General features: G+C 44.1%; 1 protein-coding gene across 2 annotated transcripts in view; it reads right to left on the bottom strand.

The window, feature by feature from the left end:
• Nucleotides 1–981: 981 nt before the first annotated feature.
• Nucleotides 982–22641, bottom strand: part of SASH3 (SAM and SH3 domain containing 3) — a 29150-nt gene continuing 7490 nt past the window's right edge. The window contains exons 2-8 of one of the 2 annotated variants that reach the window (XM_070759845.1): nucleotides 19619–19717; nucleotides 17336–17479; nucleotides 15202–15304; nucleotides 13814–13953; nucleotides 8603–8809; nucleotides 4109–4259; nucleotides 982–2155 (exon numbers count right to left, since the gene is read on the bottom strand). In XM_070759845.1, coding sequence (XP_070615946.1) covers nucleotides 1971–2155; nucleotides 4109–4259; nucleotides 8603–8809; nucleotides 13814–13953; nucleotides 15202–15304; nucleotides 17336–17479; nucleotides 19619–19717 — 1029 coding nt within the window. In that variant the 3' untranslated portion in view covers nucleotides 982–1970. The remainder of the gene's footprint in view (nucleotides 2156–4108; nucleotides 4260–8602; nucleotides 8810–13813; nucleotides 13954–15201; nucleotides 15305–17335; nucleotides 17480–19618; nucleotides 19718–22641) is intronic. The other variant, XM_070759844.1, reaches the window with a different exon arrangement.

The raw sequence follows: 22641 nt of genomic DNA, 5'->3' as shown, positions 1-22641 counted from the left end.
ACAAGATTAACTTGGGCAAAAGCCCCCCTAGCCACAGCTGAGAGATGTTGCTTTAACACAGTGTTTCTCAATTATTTTCTGTTACGCGCCCCCTCCAGGAAGAAGTAAATAATTTGTACCCCTCCAACTCTGCCGGGATGATGGATTGCAATACTCAGTGCATTTTTGCTGAACCCTCAAGCGGCTTATCCGTGTAATTGGGGTGTAATGTGTTTAAGTGACACCTTAATTCATTTGGCTTCATGCTGTCCGCTGCCAACATTTTTAGACCCAGTAAACATACTGTTCTTCCCTCGCCTCCCACCTTAGTCACAGTGAGGCCAAGCGCTACATACGCTTTGTCATATGTCTTCGTCTTAGCTTACGGGAGACTTTATTTGTCTCAATATCTCCGTCTCTCTCCTTTCTTTTCATCCCTGTTAAATATTTTTCCATGGTGTCTCTTAAGGTTTGTTATATGCATTTCATATCACCTACTCCAGTGATGGCGAACCTTTTCCCCCTCAGGTGTTGAAAAAGCATGCGTGCGCACTATCACACGCGTAGGTACTCATGGCCAGAATGCAATGCCTGGGGAGGGCGAAAACAACTCCCCCCCCCCCGATGCTCTCTGGAGACCAGAAATGGCCTGTTTCCCAAATTCTGGTGGGCCCAGTAGGCTCATGTTTCGCCCTCCCCAGGCTCCAAAGGCTTCCCTGGAGCCAGGGGAGGGTAAAAAAAACCCTTCCCCCTGGGGGCTTTCTGGAAGCCAAAAATGCCCTCCCAGAGCCTCTGTGCAAGCCAAAAATCAGCTGGCCGGCACACACATGCACATTGGAGCTGAGCTAGGGCAACAGCTCAGTGTTGCCTTAGTCTCTTCAGTCTTGAAAGACGGCATTTAAAAGGTGACTTGATCGAGTGTATAAAATCATGCATGGGATAGAAAAGGTGGATAGAGAAAAATTATTTTCTCTATCACACAATACTAGTATGAGAGGGCACTCCCTAAAGCTCATAGGTAAGAAAGCGAGGACAAATCAAGGGAAATATTTCTTCACCCAGAGGGTCGTTGGTTTATGGGATTCACTTCCAGAAGAGGTGGTGACAGCTGTCAGCCTGGATAGCTTCAAGGCAGGATTAGACAGATTCATGGATGCCGAGTGTATCAGTGGTTATTGAAACGGATGTCCATGTGCCGCCTCTATGTTGTTTGAGGCAGGCAGGATTCCCTTGAGTAACATTTGTTGGGGGTCAGGGGAAAGGGAGGGTTTTGCCTTCTCTTTCTGCTCAAGATCCCCATGGACAATTGGTGGGCCACTGTGCGACACAGAATGATGGACTCGATGGGCTTTGGCCTGATTCAGCAGGGCTCTTCTTATGTTCTTATGTATGGCAGCAGATACCCTAGTCTGTCCTAGTCTGTTATATGTGCTATTGTTCGATGCAAAAAACCCCTACTCCCTTTGGCAAAAACACATTCCCTGGGGTCATGTGCCCCTCCCTGGCATCTATCCATGACCCCCACAAGGGGTGTGTGCCCCACTATTTGAGAAACACTGCTTTAATCTCAGCTGAGAATCTGGGAGGACACTCAAGTGGTGAACCCAATCTTGGGGGGAAATTTCTTCCTCCGCCCCACAATGCCAAAGATGGACAGGTGAAATGGTCCTTGGGAGGAAGGACTCACAGCCACTCAGCCTTGTTGGGGTTGAGCTCACGGACCCACCACAAGCAAAACCCTGAAATTGGAGTTTTGGACCATGCAACGGTTTGGCGGCAGAGTCTTTGGTGCAGGAATCGGTGAGGATTCTGGTTCTGAACCTTCTCCTTAGTTACCAGCTGGGATTTACCAGCTGTATTCCTACTCGGCCTGAAGAGTTGACTTTTGGGGTGGGTGATTGACAGGGGTGTGTTCTTTGGAAGAACAGTTTGTGCTTGCGTGCCAGTCAACAATGGGCTCAGGATGCAGAGAGAGAGAATGAGAATTAATCTCAGCCGGAACTGGTCAGCGAATGGGATGGCAGCCCTTCCTGAAGCTTCCCGTCGTCTTCCCGCCCACTGTCCAAGGTCTCCGACCCTTCAAAACAGCCGGAATCCCGGGGAATGTCTTCCTTGAGCTCTCCGGGAAGTAGCTGACCCTCCACAGCGCCTCCTTCCTCCTCCGCCTCGCTACTCGCTGTGTGGGAAGAGAGAAGCCAGCTGTTAAATAAAGAAGAAGACTTGGACGGTGCCCAAAATGGTCCTGGAAAGGGAAGCAGGATGACTTGGCCTCAATTGTTCCCTGGGTCGTCATGGGTGCTTCATCACTGGAGGTTATTTTATTTTATTTATTTTATTTTATTTTATTTTATTTTATTATTTTATTATTTTATTATTTTATTATTTTATTTATTTTATTTTATTTATTTTACTTTACTTTACTTTACTTACTTTATTTTATTTTATTGATTGATTTGGATTTGTATGCCACCCCTCTCCGAGGACTCGGGGCGGCTCACAGCATATACAAAGACACAATAGTACAGTGAATCCAATTAATATACATAAAAATAACCTTTAAAAATTCTAACTTTAAAAACTTTCATTAACATTCATTCAATAAAATCATAATAAGAACATTCGTTGGCCAGGGGGAAGATCTAATGACCCCAGGCCTGGTGGCAAAGATGAGTTTTTAAACTCTTTCGGAAGGTGAGGAGGGTGGGGGCAGTGCGAATCTCCAGGGGGAGCGGAGTCCAGAGGGCCGGGCCCCCCACAGAGAAGGCTCTTCCCCTAGGTTCTGCCTGCCGACATTGTTTGGTCGACGGGACCCTAAGGAGACCAACTCTGTGGGACCTCCCCAGTCACTGGGATTTGTGCGGCAGAAGACGGTTTTGGAGATAGTCTGGTCCTATGCCATGTAGGGCTTTATAGGTCATAACTCTTTAAGAAGAGACTGGACAGTCAATTCTGAAGTGGGATCGAATCTCCTGCTTGAGCAGTGGGTTAAAATATGAGGGTCGCCCACAAAGAAATGCACCATATATTTTTTTCTCACCTTACTGTAATGGTACAAATGTGAAACTTTAGATATACATTATTTGATAGTCAGGAGTTGCAACATTCACAATTTCTGGAGGCAAGTTGTTCCACTGGTTAATTGTTCTCACTGTCAGGAAATTTCTCCTTAGTTTTAACTTGCTTCTCTCCTTGATTGGTTTCCACCCATCGGTTCTTGTCCTACCCTTTGGACTAGAAGACCCCCCCAAAAGGTCCCTTCCAGCTCGATTCTGATTAATTGATTGATTAATTGGGTGTGAAACAGAAGTTTCTGCAACCTGGTTTGTGATGAGCAGGAGCTCATGATAAATATTAGGACCACCAAACAATTCTATTGTGTGGCTTCCCTCTAGAGCAGAGGTCTTCAAACTTGGCAACTTTTAAGACCCGTGGACTTCAACTCCCATGATTCTCCATCTGGAGAATTCTGGGAGTTGAAGTCCACTGGTCTTAAAAGTTGCCATGTTTGAAAGAGAGCCATGTTTACATGTCATGGGAAATGACTATTTCAAGATTTGTAATGGTCTCGTCAATTCGATTTCTGGTCACAGACCGTCTTTCATACCAAATGTAGTAGGATTTCAAGGTGGGGGTTTCTGCACCCAAAACTGGCCTCCCTTTAATAAAGAAGCCTGGAAGGATGGATGGAAGGAAGGAAGGATGGAAGGAAGGAAGGAAGGAAAAAAGGAAGGAAGGAAGGATGGAAGGAAGGAAGGAAGGAAAGAAGGGAGGAAGGATGGATGGAAGGAAGGAAAGAAGGAAGGAAGGAAAGAAGGGAGGAAGGAAGGATGGAAGGAAGGAAAGAAGGGAGGAAGGAATGATGGAAGGAAGGAAGGATGGAAGGAAGGAAGGAAAGAAGGAAGGAAAGAAAGAAGGGAGGAAGGAAAGAAGGAAGGAAAGAAAGAAGGAAGGAAGGATGGAAGGAAGGAAAGAAGGAAGGAAGGAAACAAGCAAGGAAAGAAGGAAGGAAGCAAGCAAGCAAAGAAGGACGGAAGGAAGCAAGGAAGGAAAGAAAGAAGGAAGAGAGGAAGGAAGGAAATAAAGAAGGAAGGAAGGAAGGAAGCTCTTTCGGAGGGCGAAGGGAACTTACTGTCATAATCTAGCAGTAGATCGGCCGCTGTAAGCAGCTTCGTGCGATGCTGTGGGTCAGTGATGTTCAATTCATTCAGGTGGTTCTCTTGCAGCTCTTTGAAGTCCTCCACGGTCTGGTAACCATTTAGTAACAGCGTAGAGATGTGCTCCTGAATGGGAAAGAGGGAAGAGAGATGATCCCTTTGTAATACTTGGGATAGATCACCTGACGGTGGTGGTGGGAGGAAGGGATTTGTTTTTATTTCTGTCCCTGTAATAGCAACAGGGACAAATTTTATTTTTCTCCAACATAGGATAATTTTTTTTTACAAACACTAAAACCATGCTTAAAATAAAACATATATAAAATTTTTCTTTTTCTATTAATCATTCAATGGAGGCTTATCTTTCTTCCCTTAAATCATTATATAGAACTTATATAATATTATCAAATGAGAAAACCTCAAAAAAAGAAAAAAAAACCCAATATTTTTCCCACCTTACACCAAAAAACCCCCCCTACGTTACATCAGTATAAACAACATCAAACTCTATTATGCCAATCTTAGTTCAGACTTTCACTACAAGAATGGTGGAAGGTCTTAAGTATAAAACGTATCAGGAAAGACTGAATGAACTCAATCTGTATAGTCTGGAAGACAGAAGGAAAAGGGGGGACATGATCGAAACATTTAAATATGTTAAAGGGTTAAATAGGGTTCAGGAGGGAAGTGTTTTTAACAGGAAAGTGAACACAAGAACAAGGGGACACAATCTGAAGTTAGTTGGGGGAAAGATCAAGGGCAACATGAGAAAATATTATTTTACTGAAAGAGTAGTAGATCCTTGGAACAAACTTCCAGCAGACGTGGTTGGGAAATCCACAGTAACTGAATTTAAACATGCCTGGGATAAACATATATCCATCCTAAGATAAAATACAGGAAATAGTAAAAGGGCAGACTAGATGGACCAAGAGGTCTTTTTCTGCCGTCAGTCTTCTATGTTTCTATGTTTCTATGTTACATTAGATTAATTAATCCAGTATCAATTTATCCTGTAATTACTAGGGGTTCTATGTATATATATCAGAAATACAAAAAAATACTTATTATCATATATCACATAAACTATATTAGAAAATTCTATATGCTTAAATTCTTATTAATAAGAATGTAAACATATAGAATTTTCTAATATTGTATGACACAAATTTACTTATTAATAATTTGTGTCATATCATTATATTGTGCTACCACCAATTCTTATCTTGCCATGTGGATAACAATATCTTAATTCATTTTTCATATCTCATCTTTCCCCAAAATAACTATTAATATTTATTTATCTTTTAATATTCCATCCAGTCATAAGACTTCCCCCAAATTTTATAATAATCAGAATCTTGTTTATCTTTCATTTTCAAAGACAATCTAAATCTGGGTCCTCATTTGACCGACCTCGGCATTTAGACTTATATACCGCTTCACAGTGCTTTACAGCTCCCCCTAAGCGTTTACAGAGAGTCAGCATATTGCCCCCAACAATCTGGGTCCTCATTTGACCCACCTCGGAAAGATGGAAGGCTGAGTCAACCCTGAGCCTACTGAGATTTGATCTGTCAAACTGCTGGCAACCGGTGATCAGCAGAACTAGCTTGCAGTACTGCACTCTAACCACTGCGCCAACGAAGGCAGACTAGGCCTTCTTTATCTTTTTTTAAGACAGTGTTTCCCAACCTTGGTAACTTGAAGATATCTGGACTTCAACTCCCCACGGAGATTAGAATTGCCCCCACCCTCCCTGTCTTTCGTAAACTCCTTAAAACTCACCTCTGCCACCAGGCATGGGGGACCTGAGACATCTCCCCCAGGCCTATACAGTTTATTCATGGTATGTTTGTGTGTATGTTTTCTTTTTAATAAGGGTTTTTTAGCGATTTTTAATTATTAGATTTGTTATATATTGTTTTGTTTTTGTTGTGAGCCACCCCATGTCTGCGGAGGGAGATGGCATACAAATCTAATTAATAATAATAATAATAATAATAATAATAATAATAAGAAGAAGAAGAAGAAGAAGAAGTCAAAATACTCGTTAAATACATAAAAAACTATCTTTCCTCTACTTCATGGAAATTTGTTTTTCACGGGTGGTCTCGGAACACATCCCCTGCGAAAAATGGCGGATCACTGTACCTGTATAAATTATTAAAGAAATAATTTTTCTCTTTTATGAAATACTAGTACAGTGGTACCTCTACCTATGAACTCCTCTACTTACGATCTTTTCTAGATAAGAACCGGGTGTTCAAGATTTTTTTGCCTCTTCATAAGAACCACTTTCCATCGGAGCATCTTAATAATAATACACGAAATAATTAATGGTCTGATGGTCATTTTGAAAAACCCTTCCTTAGCGAGCCCCCAGAAGCCAAGAAGAACATATGAGCCAAGTTTCTAGTCTGTAGGCTTTACGGTTCCAGAGATTTCGTGATGACGAGTGAGTGGCATTTAGCTTTCATAGAGAGAGATTTAATTGCAATAGCTAGAAATGGGTATCAATATATTGTTCTCCTGTTTTCTACCAAAGTCTCAAAATGAAATTTAGGCAAGCACCTATTTTCCTACTTCCTGGGGAGCTTGAAACATGGAGGAGGTCCAAATCTCTGGCCCACAGCCGCTCCTTCAGTTCCCTTTTAATACTGTATTACAAGAGACCTTCAGTGAATGGACCAATGCCATTTCCTGTTTATGAAGTATTGTCTTGGCCAGGCACGCCATCAGGGTGTTGAAGGTGATGAGTAACACTCCTCTGATGCATACGAGACAGGAGAATGTTGGAAACTTCCTCATCCAGGTCAAACTCTGTGCCCATTTAGTTCTGCTGGGTGTATGTATTGGCCTTGGCTACCCTAGTCCTGGGCAGTTGGTCCAGCTTGCTGATGGAGAGTGACCACAACCCTTGACTTCTCAATGGGATCTTCCGTAGTTTCACTAAGAGATGTCAGGAATTAAAGCCACCCTCTGAACCATGTAGGATACTACTATCTAATTAAAACCTAATTAGGACAGTTATATTCTATGGGTATGTCTAGTTTAATGAAAAGAAGGACTAGGGGCAGTAATAATAGTAAGGTCCCACAGAGTTGGCCTTCTCCGGGTCCCGTCAACTAAACAATGTCGTTTGGCGGGACCCAGGGGAAGAGCCTTCTCTGTGGCGGCCCCGACCCTTTGGAACCAACTCCCCCTGGATATCCTAGCCTTTCGTAAGCTCCTTAAAACCCACCTCTGTCGTCAGGCATGGGGGGATTGATACTTTTCCCTCCCCCTAGGCTTATAAAATTTATGCATGGTATGCTAGTATGTATGATTAGTTTTTAAATTGGGGTTTTAAATTAACTTAAACTTAAATATTAGATTTGTTTACATTGTACTATTATTGCTGTGAGCCGCACCGAGTCTGCAGAGAGGGGCAGCATACAAATCTGATTAATAAATAATAATAATAATAATAATAATAATAATAATAATAATAATAATAAATAGTAATAGTAATACTGTAATATAATTTATTAGATTTGTATGCCACCCCTCTATGTTTCCATGTTTCTCTCTGAAGACTCGGAGCGGCTCACACCAATAGTGAACAATGTAAACAAATCCAATACTTAAAAGCTATCTAAAAACCCTTATCATTAAAACAACCACACAACCCAATCATACCATACATAAACCATATTAGCAAGGTTACCCCACACCTGGCAACATAGGTGGGTTTTCAGCAATTTACGAAAGGCGAGGAGGGTGGGGGCGATTCTAATCTCTGGGGGGAGTTGATTCCAGAGGGTCGGGGCCGCCACAGAGAAGGCTCTTCCACTGGGGCCCGCCAGACGGCATTGTTTAGTCGACGGGACCCGGAGAAGGCCAACTCTGTGGGACCTAATCGGCCGCTGGGATTCGTGCGGCAGAAGATGGTCCCGGAGGTGACATGGCATGTAAGCTAATAATAATAACAACAGAGTTGGAAGAGAACTTGGAGGTCTTCTAGTCCAACCCCCTGCTTAGGCAGGACACCCTACACTACTTCAGACCAATGGTTATCCAACATTGTCTTAAAAACCTCCGGTGTTGGAGCATTCACAACTTCTGAAGGCAAGCTGTTCCACTGATCAACTGTTCTGGCTGTCAGGAAATGTCTCCTTAGTTCTAAGTACACTTCTCTCCTTGTTTAGTTTCCACCCATTGCATCTTGTCCTACTCTCAGGTGCTTTGGAGAATAGCTTGACCCCTTCTTATTTGTGGCAACCCCTGAGATATTGGAACACTGTGATCATGTCTCTCCGGTCCTTCTTCTCATTAAACTAGCCATGGGCCATGGTCAGTTCCTGCAACCGTTCTTCCTATGTTTAAGCCACCGCTCCCCTAATCATCTTTGTTGCTTTCCAGTCTTACTCAGTCATTCCCCCTTCTTTTGCCTGTTAGTGCTTCATTGCCCGGGCAATGTTTCTCACCTCAAGGTTCATCCGTTGCAGCAGCTCTTGCAAGGTTTTGGGCTTTGGCCTCTTGCTCCTGTGCCGCGAAGAGGTCTTGGTAACCGAGACAGTCTCTTCGGGGATGATGCTGACGTAGATGAATTTGAAGGAGCCCACTTTGTCGTTCAGAAGGCCGGTCCAGGTGCCGACGGGAGGTTTCGCGATGATGTGGATGATGTCTCCTTTCTGTGCCAAAGGCCACATGGTTAAACCTCTTTACAACCAGTTCCTAGCAGGTCTCAAGTTGTAACATTTCAATACCATCAGTATTAGGTTGCTATCTGGTACAGGCCACACTGTGTACTGGTAAATCCTGCGAGAGGACACACACACATGTGCATGGGGCTACCTTTGAAGAGTGTTCGGAAACTTCAGATTGTGCAGAATGCAGCTGCGAGAGCAACCATGGGCTTTCCCAAATATGCCCATGTTACACTAACACTCCACAGTCTGCATTGGTTGCCGATCAGTTTCCGGTCACAATTCAAAGTGTTGGTTATGACCTATAAAGCCCTTCATGGCACCGGACCAGAATATCTCCGGGACCGCCTTCTGCCGCACGAATCCCACAAAGTTGGCCTTCTCCGAGTCCCATCGACTAAACAATGTTGGCTGGCGGGACCCAGGGGAAGAGCCTTCTCTGTGGCGGCCCCGACCCTCTGGAACCAGCTCTCCCCGGAGATTAGGATTGCCCCCACCCTCCTTGCCTTTCGCAAACTCCTCAAAACCCACCTCTGCCGCCAGGCATGGGGGAACTGAGACATCTCCCTGTGCCTATGTAGTTTTATGGTATGTTTGTGTGTATGCTTTTTAAACAATGGGGTTTTTAGGCTTTGAATGTTAAATTGTTATTTTAGACTTTTAATATTAGATTTGTTATTGTATATTGTTTTATCACTGTTGTGAGCCGCCCCGAGTCTGTGGAGAGGGGCAGCATAGAAACATAGTAACATAGAAACATAGAAACATAGAAACATAGAAACATAGAAGTCTGATGGTAGAAAAAGACCTCATGGTCCATCTAGTCTGCCCTTATACTATTTTCTGTATTTTAGATTTACATTTAGATTTATTGGATTTATATGCCGCCCCTCTTAGGATGGATATATGTTTATCCCAGGCATGTTTAAATTCAGTTACTGTGGATTTATCTACCATGCCTGCTGGAAGTGTGTTCCAAGGATCTACTACTCTTTCAGTGAAATAATATTTTCTCATGTTGCTTTTGATCTTTCCCCCAACTAACTTCAGATTGTGTCTCCTTGTTCTTGTGTTCACTTTCCTATAAAAAACACTTCCCTCCTGGACCTTTTTAACCCTTTGACATATTTAAATGTTTCGATCATTTTTGATTATTTATAATATTATAAATAATAATAATAACAACAACAACAACAACAATAATGAGACTTCTGCAAAAATATGAACCATGGTTGTGCTCAGACGGGTTTGCTACTTACCTCCGTACCAGTATGATGTGCTCGCAGCTCCGTGTCACTAGCACGCATGGGTGTGCATGGATTTTCCTTCTGTGCATTATCAGGAAGCAAGATATTTCGGCAAGTTTTTTGCAGAAGCAAACCCACCCACCCCACCAAAACCTCATGTGCGTGTGCATCCTCTTGCAAGATTTTGCTCCCTGAGCATGCGCAGAAGGAAAACCTTGCTGAGCTGCAGTCCATGCACGCTGGTGAGACGGAGCTGCTGCCCATCGTACTGGTAGCAGCTGTAAGGAGCAACCCCCGCCTGAGCACAACCGTGGTTCATTCTGCATGTCACAATGGGCTAGGTTTGCACAACACCGCGTTATAGGCCCTGAAGCTGTGGTTTGCAAGCTTGATTCATGCGGCGCAGGAAACCCAAATCAAAACATGTAATGGGTTCATATGACGCTTATTCCTAAGAAGAAGAAAAAAGCGACACATTTCCAAAAAAACATATCGTGTCGCAACGTTGACTTCTAGAGAACGGCACCGAGCATCAAAGATAATTTGAAGAGGGTAACAACCAGGGGTGCGTTCCACTTACCTTTCGCTACTGGTTCACATTGTGACATCACTACCTCCTGACTCTATTGCCTCTTCACCTAACCCCAAAATCTTCAACCTTAAATTATCTACTGTTGACCTCTCCCCTTTTCTAAGAGGTCTGTATAAGGGTCGTGCATAATGCTCTCTATATGGGGCTACCTTTGAAAAGTGTTCGGAAACTTCAGATCGTGCAGAATGCAGCTGCGAGAGCAATCATGGGCTTTCCCAAAAATGCCCATATAACACCAACACTCCGCAGTCTGCATTGGTTGCCGATCAGTTTCCGGTCACAATTCAAAGTGTTGGTTATGACCTATAAAGCCCTTCATGGCACCGGACCAGATTATCTCAGGGACCGCCTTCTGCTGCACGAATCCCAGTGACCAGTTAGGTCCCACAGAGTGGGCCTTCTCCGTGTCCCGTCAACTAAACAATGTCGTTTGGCGGGGCCCAGGGGAAGAGCCTTCTCTGTGGCGGCCCTGGCCCTCTGGAACCAAGTCCCCCCCAGAGATTAGAATTGCCCCCACCCTCCTCGCCTTTCGTAAGCTCCTTTAAACCCACCTCTGCCGTCAGGCATGGGGGAACTGAGATACTCTTTCCCCCTAGGCCTTTACAATTTATGCATGGTATGTTTGCTTGTAGGTATGATTGGTTTTAAAATAAGGGTTTTTTAGTTGTTGTAGCATTGGATTTACATGCTATTTTTATTATTGTTGTTAGCCGCCCCGAGTCTACGGAGAGGGGCGGCATACAAATCCAATAAATAAATAAATAAATAAAATAAGTGCACTATTGTTCCTACCATCCCTGTCCTTCCGTCCTATTATCCTCTTTATCACTTCTTTATATTTTGTTATCTTAATAGAAACTATAACTGTATTCAGTGGTACCTCTACCTAAGAACGCCTCTACTTAAGAACTTTTCAAGATAAGAACATGCTGTTCAAGATTTTTTTTGTCTCTTCTTAAGAACCATTTTCTACTTAAAACCAGAGCCCGGAAAAAAATTCCCAGGAAATTTGAGAGCAGCACAAAGGCCCGGCCAGTTTCCTGCCATTCCTCCTTTAATCACGCCCATCTCGGGCTTTTCTGGGCTGCCAGAGGAGCCTTTCGGTGGCGCTAAAAGAGGCTTTGGCAGCCCAGAGCAAACGGAGGAAGGTGCATGCTGCTCCTTGCCGCCTCAGAGTCCCTCTTATTTTTTTTTAAGCCTTAAAGTTTTGTATTTTTTTGATTCTCCTCCCCTCACCTTCTTCCTTCAGCAGCGACTGTCCTCCTCCTCTTCTTCCTCCTCCTCCCCCCAACCAAATTCCCATCTTTTATTTCTTTCCTAATGAGTTTGCACGCATTATTTGCCTTTACATTGATTCCTATGGGAAAAATTGCTTCTACTTGCAAACGTTTCTACTTAAGAACCTGGTCACGGAACGAATTAAGTTCTTAAGTAGAGGTACCACTGTACTTTGTTATGTTAATAGAAACTATAACACTATACTAGTTTGACAAACACAATGCCTTCTGCCGCACGAATCCCAGCGACCAATTGAGTCCCACAGAGTGGGCCTTGTCCGGGTCCCGTCAACTAAACAATATCGTTTGGCGGGACCCAGGGGAAGAGCCTTCTCTGTGGCAGCCCCGGCCCTCTGGAACCAACTCCCCCCAGAGATTAGAATAGCCCCCACCCTTCTTGCCTTTCGTAAGCTTCTTAAAACCCACCTCTGTCGTCAGGCATGGGGGAACTAAGTTATTCTTTCCCCCTAGGCTTCTACAATTTATGTGTGGTATGTTTGTAGGTATGATTGGTTTTAAAATAAGGGTTTTTAGCTGTTTTAGTATTGGATTGTCGCATGTTGTTTTTACCATTGTTGTTAGCCGCCCCGAGTCTACGGAGAGGGGCGGCATACAAATCCAATTAATAATAATAATAATAATAATAATAATAATAATAATAATAATAATAAATAAATAAAATAAATAAAATGAAATAAATAAAATTCCGCTCATGTCCCACCACTCGATTCTACTTCCATGCCTGCCCAAAAGGAAATTTCCAGCCAAAACACAGCTGAGAAGGCATCCAAATCAGGGGGGAAAAAACATCAATACAGAATAATGAATTTGGGAAGAAGGAGTAACCTGCCCTGTCTTTTTCACTTATGGCAGGGGTTATCAAACTCAAGGTCTGGGGCCCAATTGAGCCCGCAGGGTTCTTAGATCTGGTCCTCAGCTCCGTTTTCAATGGCAGAAGGTTGCAGGAGGTCATTGTAGCCGAAACGGAACTCGGGAGCCTGTTTTCGCTGGCTAGCCACCCCAAATATATTTATTTATTTATCTATCTATCTATCTATCTATCTATCTATCTATCTATCTATCTATCTATCTATCTATCTATCTATTTTGTCAAACAATTATAGGGTGGTAATTTGCACAAATAAAATATTAGATAAGTAATGATAAAAAATAACAAAAGAAGACAATAGGACAGGGACAGTAGGCACAGCGGTGCGCTTATGCACGCCCCTTACAGACCTCTTAGAAAGGGGGAGAGGTCAATTGTAGATAATCTAAGGTTAAAGGTTTTGAGATTAGGAGTAGAAACCACAGAATCAGGTAGTGCATTCCAGGCGTTGATTACTCTGTTGCTGAAGTCGTATTTTTTGCAGTCAAGTTTGGAGCGGTTGACATTTAGTTTAAATCGATTTCGTGCTCGTGTGTTGTTTCGGTTGAAGGTGAAGTAGTCGTTAACAGGTAGGACATTTTGGTATATGATTTTATGAACTATAATTAAGTCAGAACGGAAACGGCGGAGTTGTAAGTTGTCTAAACCAAGAATTTCAAGTCTGGCGGAGCAAGGTATTTTGTTGTGAGAAGAGGAGTGAAGGACTCTTTTTGTGAAATATTTCTGGACTCTTTAAATTGTGTTGATGTCAGATATGCAGTGTGGGTTCCATACAGGTGAGCTGTATTCTAGGATTGGTCTGACAAATGTTTTGTAAGCTCTTGTTAGCAAGAAGAAGCTGGGAAGGATTAGGTTAGCAACTCTTAAAGCCTTTTTGGCAATGTTGCTACAGTGGGCTCTAGGACAAATCCAAGTTTGACACCCCAGACGTAAGGCATTAGGAACACTCTTGCAAAGCCCCCTAGAGAAATGCCAAGCACCTACCTGAAGTTTCAGAGAATCCTTATCATAGGGGCTGGGAAGGAAATCCGTGTGGACTTTGGCTTTCCCACAGAAGGGTCCGTTGTATGGGGTAGAGATGGTCTCTTCCTTGGTGCTCGCGATAGGACTGAACAATTCCCTTTCTGGAAGGGGACAAAACCAGAAGAAAGGAAGATCAGTTGATTGTGTGGCAGCTTCAGAGGTTAGTTGGGGGAAAGATCAGAAGCCACGTGAGAAAATATTATTTGAGCAGTAGATGCTTGGAACAAACTTCCAGCAGACGTGGTTGGCAAATCCACAGGAACTGAATTTAAACATGCCTGGGATAAACATAGATCGATCCTAAGATAAAATACAGGAAATAGTGTAAGGGCAGACCAAATGGACCATGAGGTCTTTTCCTGCCGTCAATCTTCTATGTCAGTGTTTCCCAACCTTGACAAGATATTTGGACTTCAACTCCCAGAATTCCCCAGGCAGCGAATGTAGGAGCCCATCACTGTTTGTGCATGCACAGAGAGTTAAAAAAAAGAAAATGGTGACACCTGGGAAGGTGGGCGGAGCCTCGCCTGGTTGCTACTACAGGTTCTCCGAACCACCAGTAGTTGCCACTACCGGTACTCCCGAATCGGTAGCATTTCACTCCTGATTTAGATGCTTTTAGGTTAAAAAAGGAGGAATGAGGTCTTGTTTGAAATAGACCCCGTTTCGTGCCAGTCTACTCTATTCCAAGCTTTGCTACTTCCATGCACAGTAGACCTGTAATGGGCAGCCAAAATTTTTACTGCCGCAGTGTAGGTGTGGCTTATTTTGTGGGTGTGGCTTAATGGTCATGCGACTGTGTAGGAGTGGCTGGCCGGCCATGTGACCAGGTGGGAGTGGCTTGAACGACCATCATTGTTCAAGTGAACTGTTAAGTCCTCGACTTATTACCTTAGCAGTGTTGCTCGCTGGGGTGGCAATTTGCTTTGTGTTTCCCGCACTCTCCTTCCTGGGTCGCCCCCCCAACCTCAGGCTGGGCAGCTAGGCGAACGGGTGCTGCCAGAAGCATAAATGCTGCCAGCGCCGCTTCCACCCACACCTTCTGTTTGCACCTCAGGCGGGATGTGGCCGTTTGAGGCTGGAGGGGAGCCGGGCAGGAGAGAGGGAAGCTCGTCCGAGGCCAGGAAGGAGGAAAGAGGAAAAAAGCAAGGAGCGCAGATGCAGCAGCAGCAGCAGCAGGGGAAAAAAGGAGAGCTGAGCCAAGACCAGTAACCCAGGAAGTGACAGCCGCCAATCAGCTGGAGCTGTGCACGCATCTTCATTTCTGCATTCCACCCTGTCCTGCCTGCTGCCCACCCCTGCAGTAGACCTTAAATCATGGTTACATTGAAACTGGGTGAGCCGTTTACCATTGGAGGCATTGGGGCTGTGAGTTGTGACCGGAAAGATAGGAAGGTCTTCTTCAACAGGACTCTGGGTTGGAGACGCAGGAATCTCGGATTCATCGTGACTCTGCAAAACGAATGTGAAACCATGGTGAACTCTTTCTTCCCAAGACAGAAACACAATTGGCCATGGCTGCTATGTTTGACCCTTGCTTCCTTTGGAGGCCTGCCTTCCACAAAGCCCAGGCATGCTTTTTCTGGGGAAGGGGAAGAGCATGTTGCAAACACAAAAGTATTTAAAAAGAAGGAACTGCACAATTCATACTCCACAGGTCAACAGGTTGCTCTAATAAAGAGGTGGAGGAGCAACAAGCAACCTCCTTGTTTGAAGATACAGTGGTACCTCTACTTACGAACTTAATTAGTTCCGCGACCAGGTTCTTAAGTAGAAAAGTTTGTAAGAAGAAGCAATTTTCCCTATAACAATCAATGTAAAAGCAAATAATGTGTGCGATTCAGGAAACCACAGGGAGAGTGGAGGCTCTGTTTCCTCCCAGGAGATTCCTAGAGAGGCCCCACAGAGGCTTCTCCCTGCCTTTTCCGGTCCTGTTTCCTCCCAGGAGATTCCTAGAGTGGCCCCACGGAGTCTTCTCCCTGTCTTTTCCGGTCCTGTTTCCTCCCAGCAGATTCCTAGAGAGGCCCCGCGGAGGCTTCTCCCTGTCTTTTCCGGCCCTGTTTCCTCCCAGGAGACTCCTAGAGAGGCCCCGCGGAGGCTTCTCCCTGCCTTTTCCTGCCCTGCTTCCTCCCAGGAGATTCCTAGAGTGGCCCCGCGGAGTCTCCTCCCTGTCTTTTCCGGCCCTGTTTCCTCCCAGGAGATTCCTAGAGAGACCCCCAGGGATGCTTCTCCCAGCCTTTTCTGGTTACAGTTTCGGAGGCTCGGCTTTGTAAGTGGAAAATGGTTCTTGCGAAGAGGCAAAAAAATCTTGAACACCCGGTTCTTATCTGGAAAAGTTCATAAGTAGAGGTGTTCTTAGGTAGAGGCACCACTGTATCTTTCTGGGAGCTCCCCGTTAATTATATGCAGCACGATAATTGATTCTCATCCTTTCTTCTACGGATCGGCCAAATCGTTGCCCAGCTGCACTTGACACAAGAGGGGGAATAGAGAGATTTGGGGATATGAGACAGAAAAACGACGCAAAACGAAAGGAAATATCTCATCGGGTGGAAAGGACTCATGTAACCACCCTTAAATCTATTTTAGGCTATTCAAAAAATGAGGCAGATTCACGCTACGGCTGAGTGCAGATGGGTTCAGTATATAAGTAGCAACTGGAGGCTGCATCCTTCGTTGGGTTACCTGTTGAAGAGGCTCAAGAGCAGAACCTGCAAGTCTTCACTGTTGCCCGTTCTTTATTTTCTGCTTTCACAAAACCACACGGAAGAGGAAGTAAGAGTGTGTGTGTGTGTGTGTGTGAGAGAGAGAGAGTGCAAAGAGGCTTAGAACAGTGTTTCCCAACCTTGGCAACTTGAAGATATCTGGACTTCAACGGCATTCGCTGGCTGGGGAATTCTGGGAGTTGAAGTCCAAATATCTTCAAGTTGCCAAGGTTTGGAAACACTGGCTTAGAGGATGAAGTTACCGTATTTTTCAGAATATAAGATGCACCAGAGTATAAGACACATCTTAGTTTTTGGGAATGAAATGGAAGAGGGGGAAATCTGTCTACCAGGTATTCATCAGACTAGAGTCCTTAGTCTGGTCAAGCTGGGAAAAGCTAGGAAGATCGTTAGCACCTCGTTTGAGCTGGAAAAAAACTTATTTGGAGCAAGTAGCAATGGGGAAAAAAGCCTGCAAAGACTTAGGGCTGGAAAAACATTCCTTGGAGAGAGTAATAATGAAAGAGCTTGCAAGCTGGGAAGATTGTTAGCACCTCATTAGGGCTGAAAAAAAAGCTCAGAAAAAAGCTACATTCAGAGTATAAGACGCACCCAAATTTTCAGCCTTTGTTAGGCAGGGAAAAGGCGCGTCTTATACTCTGAAAAATACGGTAAATACTGGGCAATGAGACTTTTTTGGAAGCAGGCGTCTTATATAACTCTCTTGCTCAAACTCACGGGAAGCACAAGGTAGAGTGGACACTGTCTCATCTCTTACCTGATCTAGCAATGCTTTAGCCACCGCCTTGCCCGTCTTACGGTTCATGGTGCGGGATATGACGGCTCTCCATCGCTTACCCAGGTTTGGGCGTCCCACATCATCAGGGCTCGATGGTGGATTGGACTGGCTGCCTTCAGGAACCTGCAGAGAGAACCATGGACCTTTGGCTTTCCAGGAAGGGAGACGATGGCTCTTCATTAGTATGGGCTTGGATGAATTGAGTTCAGGAATGGACCTTCCTCGCTTGGGGGAAACACTGATTTTGGGATTTATTTATTTATGATTTGATTTGATTTGATTTGATTTGTATACCGCCCCTCTCCGAGGACTATAAGTTGAAGTCTGCCTTTTGGAAAGCAAACAGTTTCTCTGTCCAACCAGGGGACTACAGCTATTATTATTATTATTATTATTATTATTATTATTATTATTATTATTATTAATTGGATTTGTATGCCGCCCCTCTCTGCAGACTCGGGGCAGCTAACAACAGCAGTAAAACAGTACAACAAAACCCAATACTAAAAAAGCAGTTAAAAACCCATTATATAAAGACCAATCATACATACAAACATACCATACATAAAATTGTGAAGGCCTAGGGGGAAAGTGTATCTTAGTTCCCCTATGCCTGGCAGCAGAGGTGGGTTTTAAGCAGCTTGCGAAAGGCAAGGAGGGTGGGGGCAATTCTCATCTCTGTGGGGAGTTGGTTCCAGAGGGTCGGGGCCGCCACAGAGAAGACTCTTCCTCTGGGTCCCGCCAAGCGACATTGTTTGGTTGACGGGACCCGGAGAAGACTCACTCTGTGGGGCCTAACTGGTCACTGGGATTCGTGCGGCAGAAGGCAGTCTCTGAGATATTCTGGCCCGGTGCCATGAAGGGCTTTATAGGTCATAACCAACACTTTGAATTGTGACCGGAAACTGATCGGCAACCAATGCAGACTGCGGAGTGTTGGAGAAACATGGGCATATTTGGGAAAGCCCATGATTGCTCTCGCAGCTGCATTCTGCACGATCTGAAGTTTCCGAACACTTTTCAAAGGCAGCCCCATGTAGAGAGCTATAGTAGTCCTAGGAGGTGAAATTCAATCCCCCCCCCTACTGCTTCTGTGGGCATGGCTTGGTGGGGTTGGCAGGGGAAGGTTACTGCAAAATCTCCATTCCTTCCCCACTCCAGGGGAAGGATACTGAATAATTTCCGTCCTGGAGTCACGTGATCAATCATTGGTGATCTTCCTAGTTGATTTCCAACAAGCAAAGTCAGCGGGGGAAACCAGACTTACTGAATAATTAATTATGTGATTTGCTTAATAAATGGTGCAAAAAAGTCATGAAATTGGCGGCAGTTATCATTTAGCAATAGATAGAAGTTCCCATCCAGTCTTGGTCATAAGCGGGGGCAGCTCCTGCCCCAAGGAATGTGGAGGTGGATGTGGGGGAAACATCCACATGCCACAGATCTGTTTTGCTCCTGATAGAATCTCCTGACGAAGGCTCCTCTGATGAAGGAAGCGTGAGTAGCAGGGAAGAGGGGAGTTTGGCAGACAGCCCAGGAGGACATCAATCATCCTTATCATCCCTGGATTCTGAACAAGAACTTATGACAGATCCACGCATGCGTGGAATGATGCATAGGAGAGAACAACTGAAGGATTATTACAGGAGATAAGTGAGGCCACCTGTGGTTGGGTGGGTCTGCTGTAATTAGTGCTACAGATAAAAAGAACAGCGTGCTGGTTTAGCCTTGTGGCAGTTTATCTGATTCATAGTTTCGTCAAGATCGTGGTTTTTGCTGTTTCCCTGTTCAAGACTGTGTGTGGACTTTCTGGACTTTAGAATTGGACTCAATTTCCCAGTTATTGGGTGAGAAATTGCATTGCATTTAACCTGTGCCTTGTGTGTACCAGAAAATCCCTTTGACATTTAAAAAGGGAGCTGTTTCTGTTTTTCTGTTGATAAAGACTTTTGGTTTTCCTTCTATCGTGTGGTGTGTGTCTTTCTGGACTAATTACCCTGTAATTACGGGCGGTTGGGACACGCCGGCAGAACATACTTATGTATTGTTTTTTATTCTATGTTGGAGAAAAATAAAATTTCTGTTTGGAAAAAAAGAGAACTTAAAGATATGGTTGGCGTGGGGGTGGGAGGGGCTGGCTACTAATAATAGAAGGACTTGAGCACTGGTGGCAAAAAAGGGGATGATGAAAAACCCAACAGAGTTTTCCTTGAAAAGGCAGCGGAGAGGAGCCCAAAGCTTGGGGGGTGGATGCGGCATTACCTCTTCCTCTTCGAGGCTGAACGTCCTGCTGTTCGCCAGCGGAGAGCTGGGCTTGGATTTGGCGAAATCCTTGAAGCTGCTGGATCGTTGCAGTGACAGCTGTGGGGAGAAAAGGAAGGCAGAGATGGTGAGGAATATCATGGATTTGCAGAGCAGAGAAAGTCCAACGGGCCTTGGGAATCTTGGAGCCCTCTCCTTTGTTATTTCATTTTTATTTCTAGCTGCCCATCCCACATCCGTGACTCTGGGCAGGTTGCAGTACTTTGGGTTTAGAGGGATTAGTTAGCACATGGAGGGGCAATCCAGAAGTCGATGGAGTTGCCAGGAAACCATTGTTCTTTTGCCTCCTCCATCCCTCAGTGCCTCTTACACGGGAAAGCAAACATCCCATTCCATATGCTGCAACATCCTGCCTGTCAATGACTACTTCAGCTTCAATCGCAACAACACAAGAGCACGCAACAGATTCAAACTTAATATTAACTGCTCCAAACTTGACTGTAAAAAAAAAGACTTTAGCAATCGAGTTGTCGAAGCGTGGAACTCATTACCGTACTCAGTAGTGTCAACCCCTAACCCCCAACATTTCTCCCTTAGACTATCCACGATTGACCTCTCCAGGTTCCTTAGAGGTCAGTAAGGGGCGTGCATAAGTGCACCAGTATGCCTTCCGTCCCCTGTCCAATTGTCTCTCCTTATCTCATATATCATATATCTTTTCTTCCTTTCATATATCTTCTCCTCTATTTTTATATCTTTTTTTCTATCGTTTTCTTTATATATAATACTACATGTCTATTCTCTTCAATATGTACTGTATTGTGTATTGGACAAAATAAAAAAATAAATAAAATAATAAAGAAATAAATGTATGCAGTACAAAGTTGAATGTGCACAACAGCATATGAAATTGACTGTCAATCAGTGTTGCTTACAATTGGATTTCACAGACCTTTGATTTACTTGGAGTTATATTGTGTTGTTTAAGGGTTCCCTGTATTTTTTTTTGAGCAGTGAAGCAAAAAATATGTGAAAATCGCCAAAATCCTCACTCGAGATTTCACTTCTGGTGCATGTGCAGAAGCCGAATCTCGCGCTGACGCCCAATGCCCACCCACCAGTCAGCTGGAGCTCCATTTTTGCTACCTGGACACCATATTGGATTGTACCGACTGCAACCGGACACTGTTTAAAGGAGAGAAGATTTTGACAGAGGTGGAATGGCATAGTGGAATTATGACTCACTATCAGAGTCGGAAGTGAAACTTCTTACGAAGGATGAACTCTGGAAGATTGTTAATTAAAAAGCCAATGTGGTTTGGTGGTTAAAGTGCTGGGATGGACGTCAGGACACTTGGGGGTCAAGCCCACTCCGAACTATAGAAACTCACTGGGTGACCCTCGGCCACTGGTTCCCATTCAGCTCAAACTATTGCAAGGGGTATGTAAAAGGGATTGTTAAGTAGATTCCCTTGCTTCTGAATGAAAGGCAGAACAACAGAGTTGGAAGGGACCTTGGAGGTCTTCTAGTCCGACCCCCTGCTTAGGCAGGAAACACGACACCGCTTCAGACAGATGGTTATCCAACATCTTCAGATCGTGCAGAATGCAGCTGCGAGAGCAATCATGGGCTTCCCCAGGTGTGCCCATGTTTCACCAACACTCCGCAGTCTGCATTGGTTGCCGATCTGTTTCCGGTCACAATTCAAAGTGTTGGTTTATGACCTATAAAGCCCTTCATGGCATTGGGCCAGATTACCTCAGGGACCGCCTTCTACCGCACGAATCCCAGCGACCGATTAGGTCCCACAGAGTTGGCCTTCTCCGGGTCCCATCAACTAAACAATGCCGTTTGGCGGGACCCAGGGGAAGAGCCTTCTCTGTGGTGGCCCCGACCCTCTGGAACCAGCTCCCCCCAGATATTAGAACTGCCCCCACCCTCCTCGCCTTTTGTAAACTTCTTAAAACCCACCTCTGTCATCAGGCATGGGGGAATTGAAACATCTCCCCCGGGCCTATACAGTTTATGTATGGTATGTTTGTGTGTATGTTTGCTTTTAATAATGGGTTTTTTAGTGTTTCTCTTAAATTATTAGATTTGTTATATATTGTTTATTATTGCTGTGAGCCGCCCCGAGTCTACGGAGAGTGGCGGCATACAAATCTAATAAATAAACAAACAAACAAACAAACAAACAAACAAACAAATAAATTTAAAATAAAATAAAATAAAATAAAATAAAATAAAAATCTTCTTAAAACCTTAAAAAATTGTTCTAACTGTCAGGAATTTTCTCCTTAGTTCTAACTCGCTTCTCTCCTTGATTAGTTTCCACCCATTGCTTCTTGTTCTAGCCTCAGGTTCTTTGGAGAATAGGTTGAGCCCTTCTTCTTTGTGGCAACCCCTGAGATATTGGAACATTGCTATCATTCTTCTTTTCATTAAACCAGACATACCTAATTCCCACAACCATTCTTTGTATGTTTTAGCCTCTGGTCCCTTAATCATCTTTATTATTCTTATTTGCATTCTTTTCAACATACAGTATATATATTTCCAATTTCATGGCAACCAAAACTGGCAACCTGCCAATCTCATAAATACTTATATGAAGGGAAAAGCTTTTGATGCTGTTTTTTTCTAAGACCAGATCTAGGATTTCAAATCTGCCAAACCATTTCTCTCTTTTTGCAATCTCATTAAAAGGTTTTTAAAAAAATGCTTGTGTATTCCTATCCCCCTCAAATAAATGACACCCAAGAGCAGAATTATCTTGGGGGTATCTCTACATATCTAATAATAATAACAACAACAACAACAGAGTTGGAAGGGACCTTGGAGGTCTTCGAGTCTAACCCCCTGCTTAGTCAGGAAACCCTACACTACTTCGGACAGATGGTTATTCAACATCTTAAAAACTTCCAGTATTGGAGCATTCACAACTCTCTGGAGGCAAGTCGTACCACTGATTCATTGTTCTAACTGTCAGGAAATTTTGGTATAGGATGGTCCATGAAGATAG

Source organism: Erythrolamprus reginae, chromosome 8 (genome assembly GCF_031021105.1).
Source record: "Erythrolamprus reginae isolate rEryReg1 chromosome 8, rEryReg1.hap1, whole genome shotgun sequence".
In the NCBI taxonomy this organism is placed as follows: Eukaryota; Metazoa; Chordata; class Lepidosauria; order Squamata; family Dipsadidae; genus Erythrolamprus; species Erythrolamprus reginae.
The sequence above is the reverse complement of the archived record's forward strand: the minus strand, read 5'-3'. Positions and strand labels throughout refer to the sequence as shown.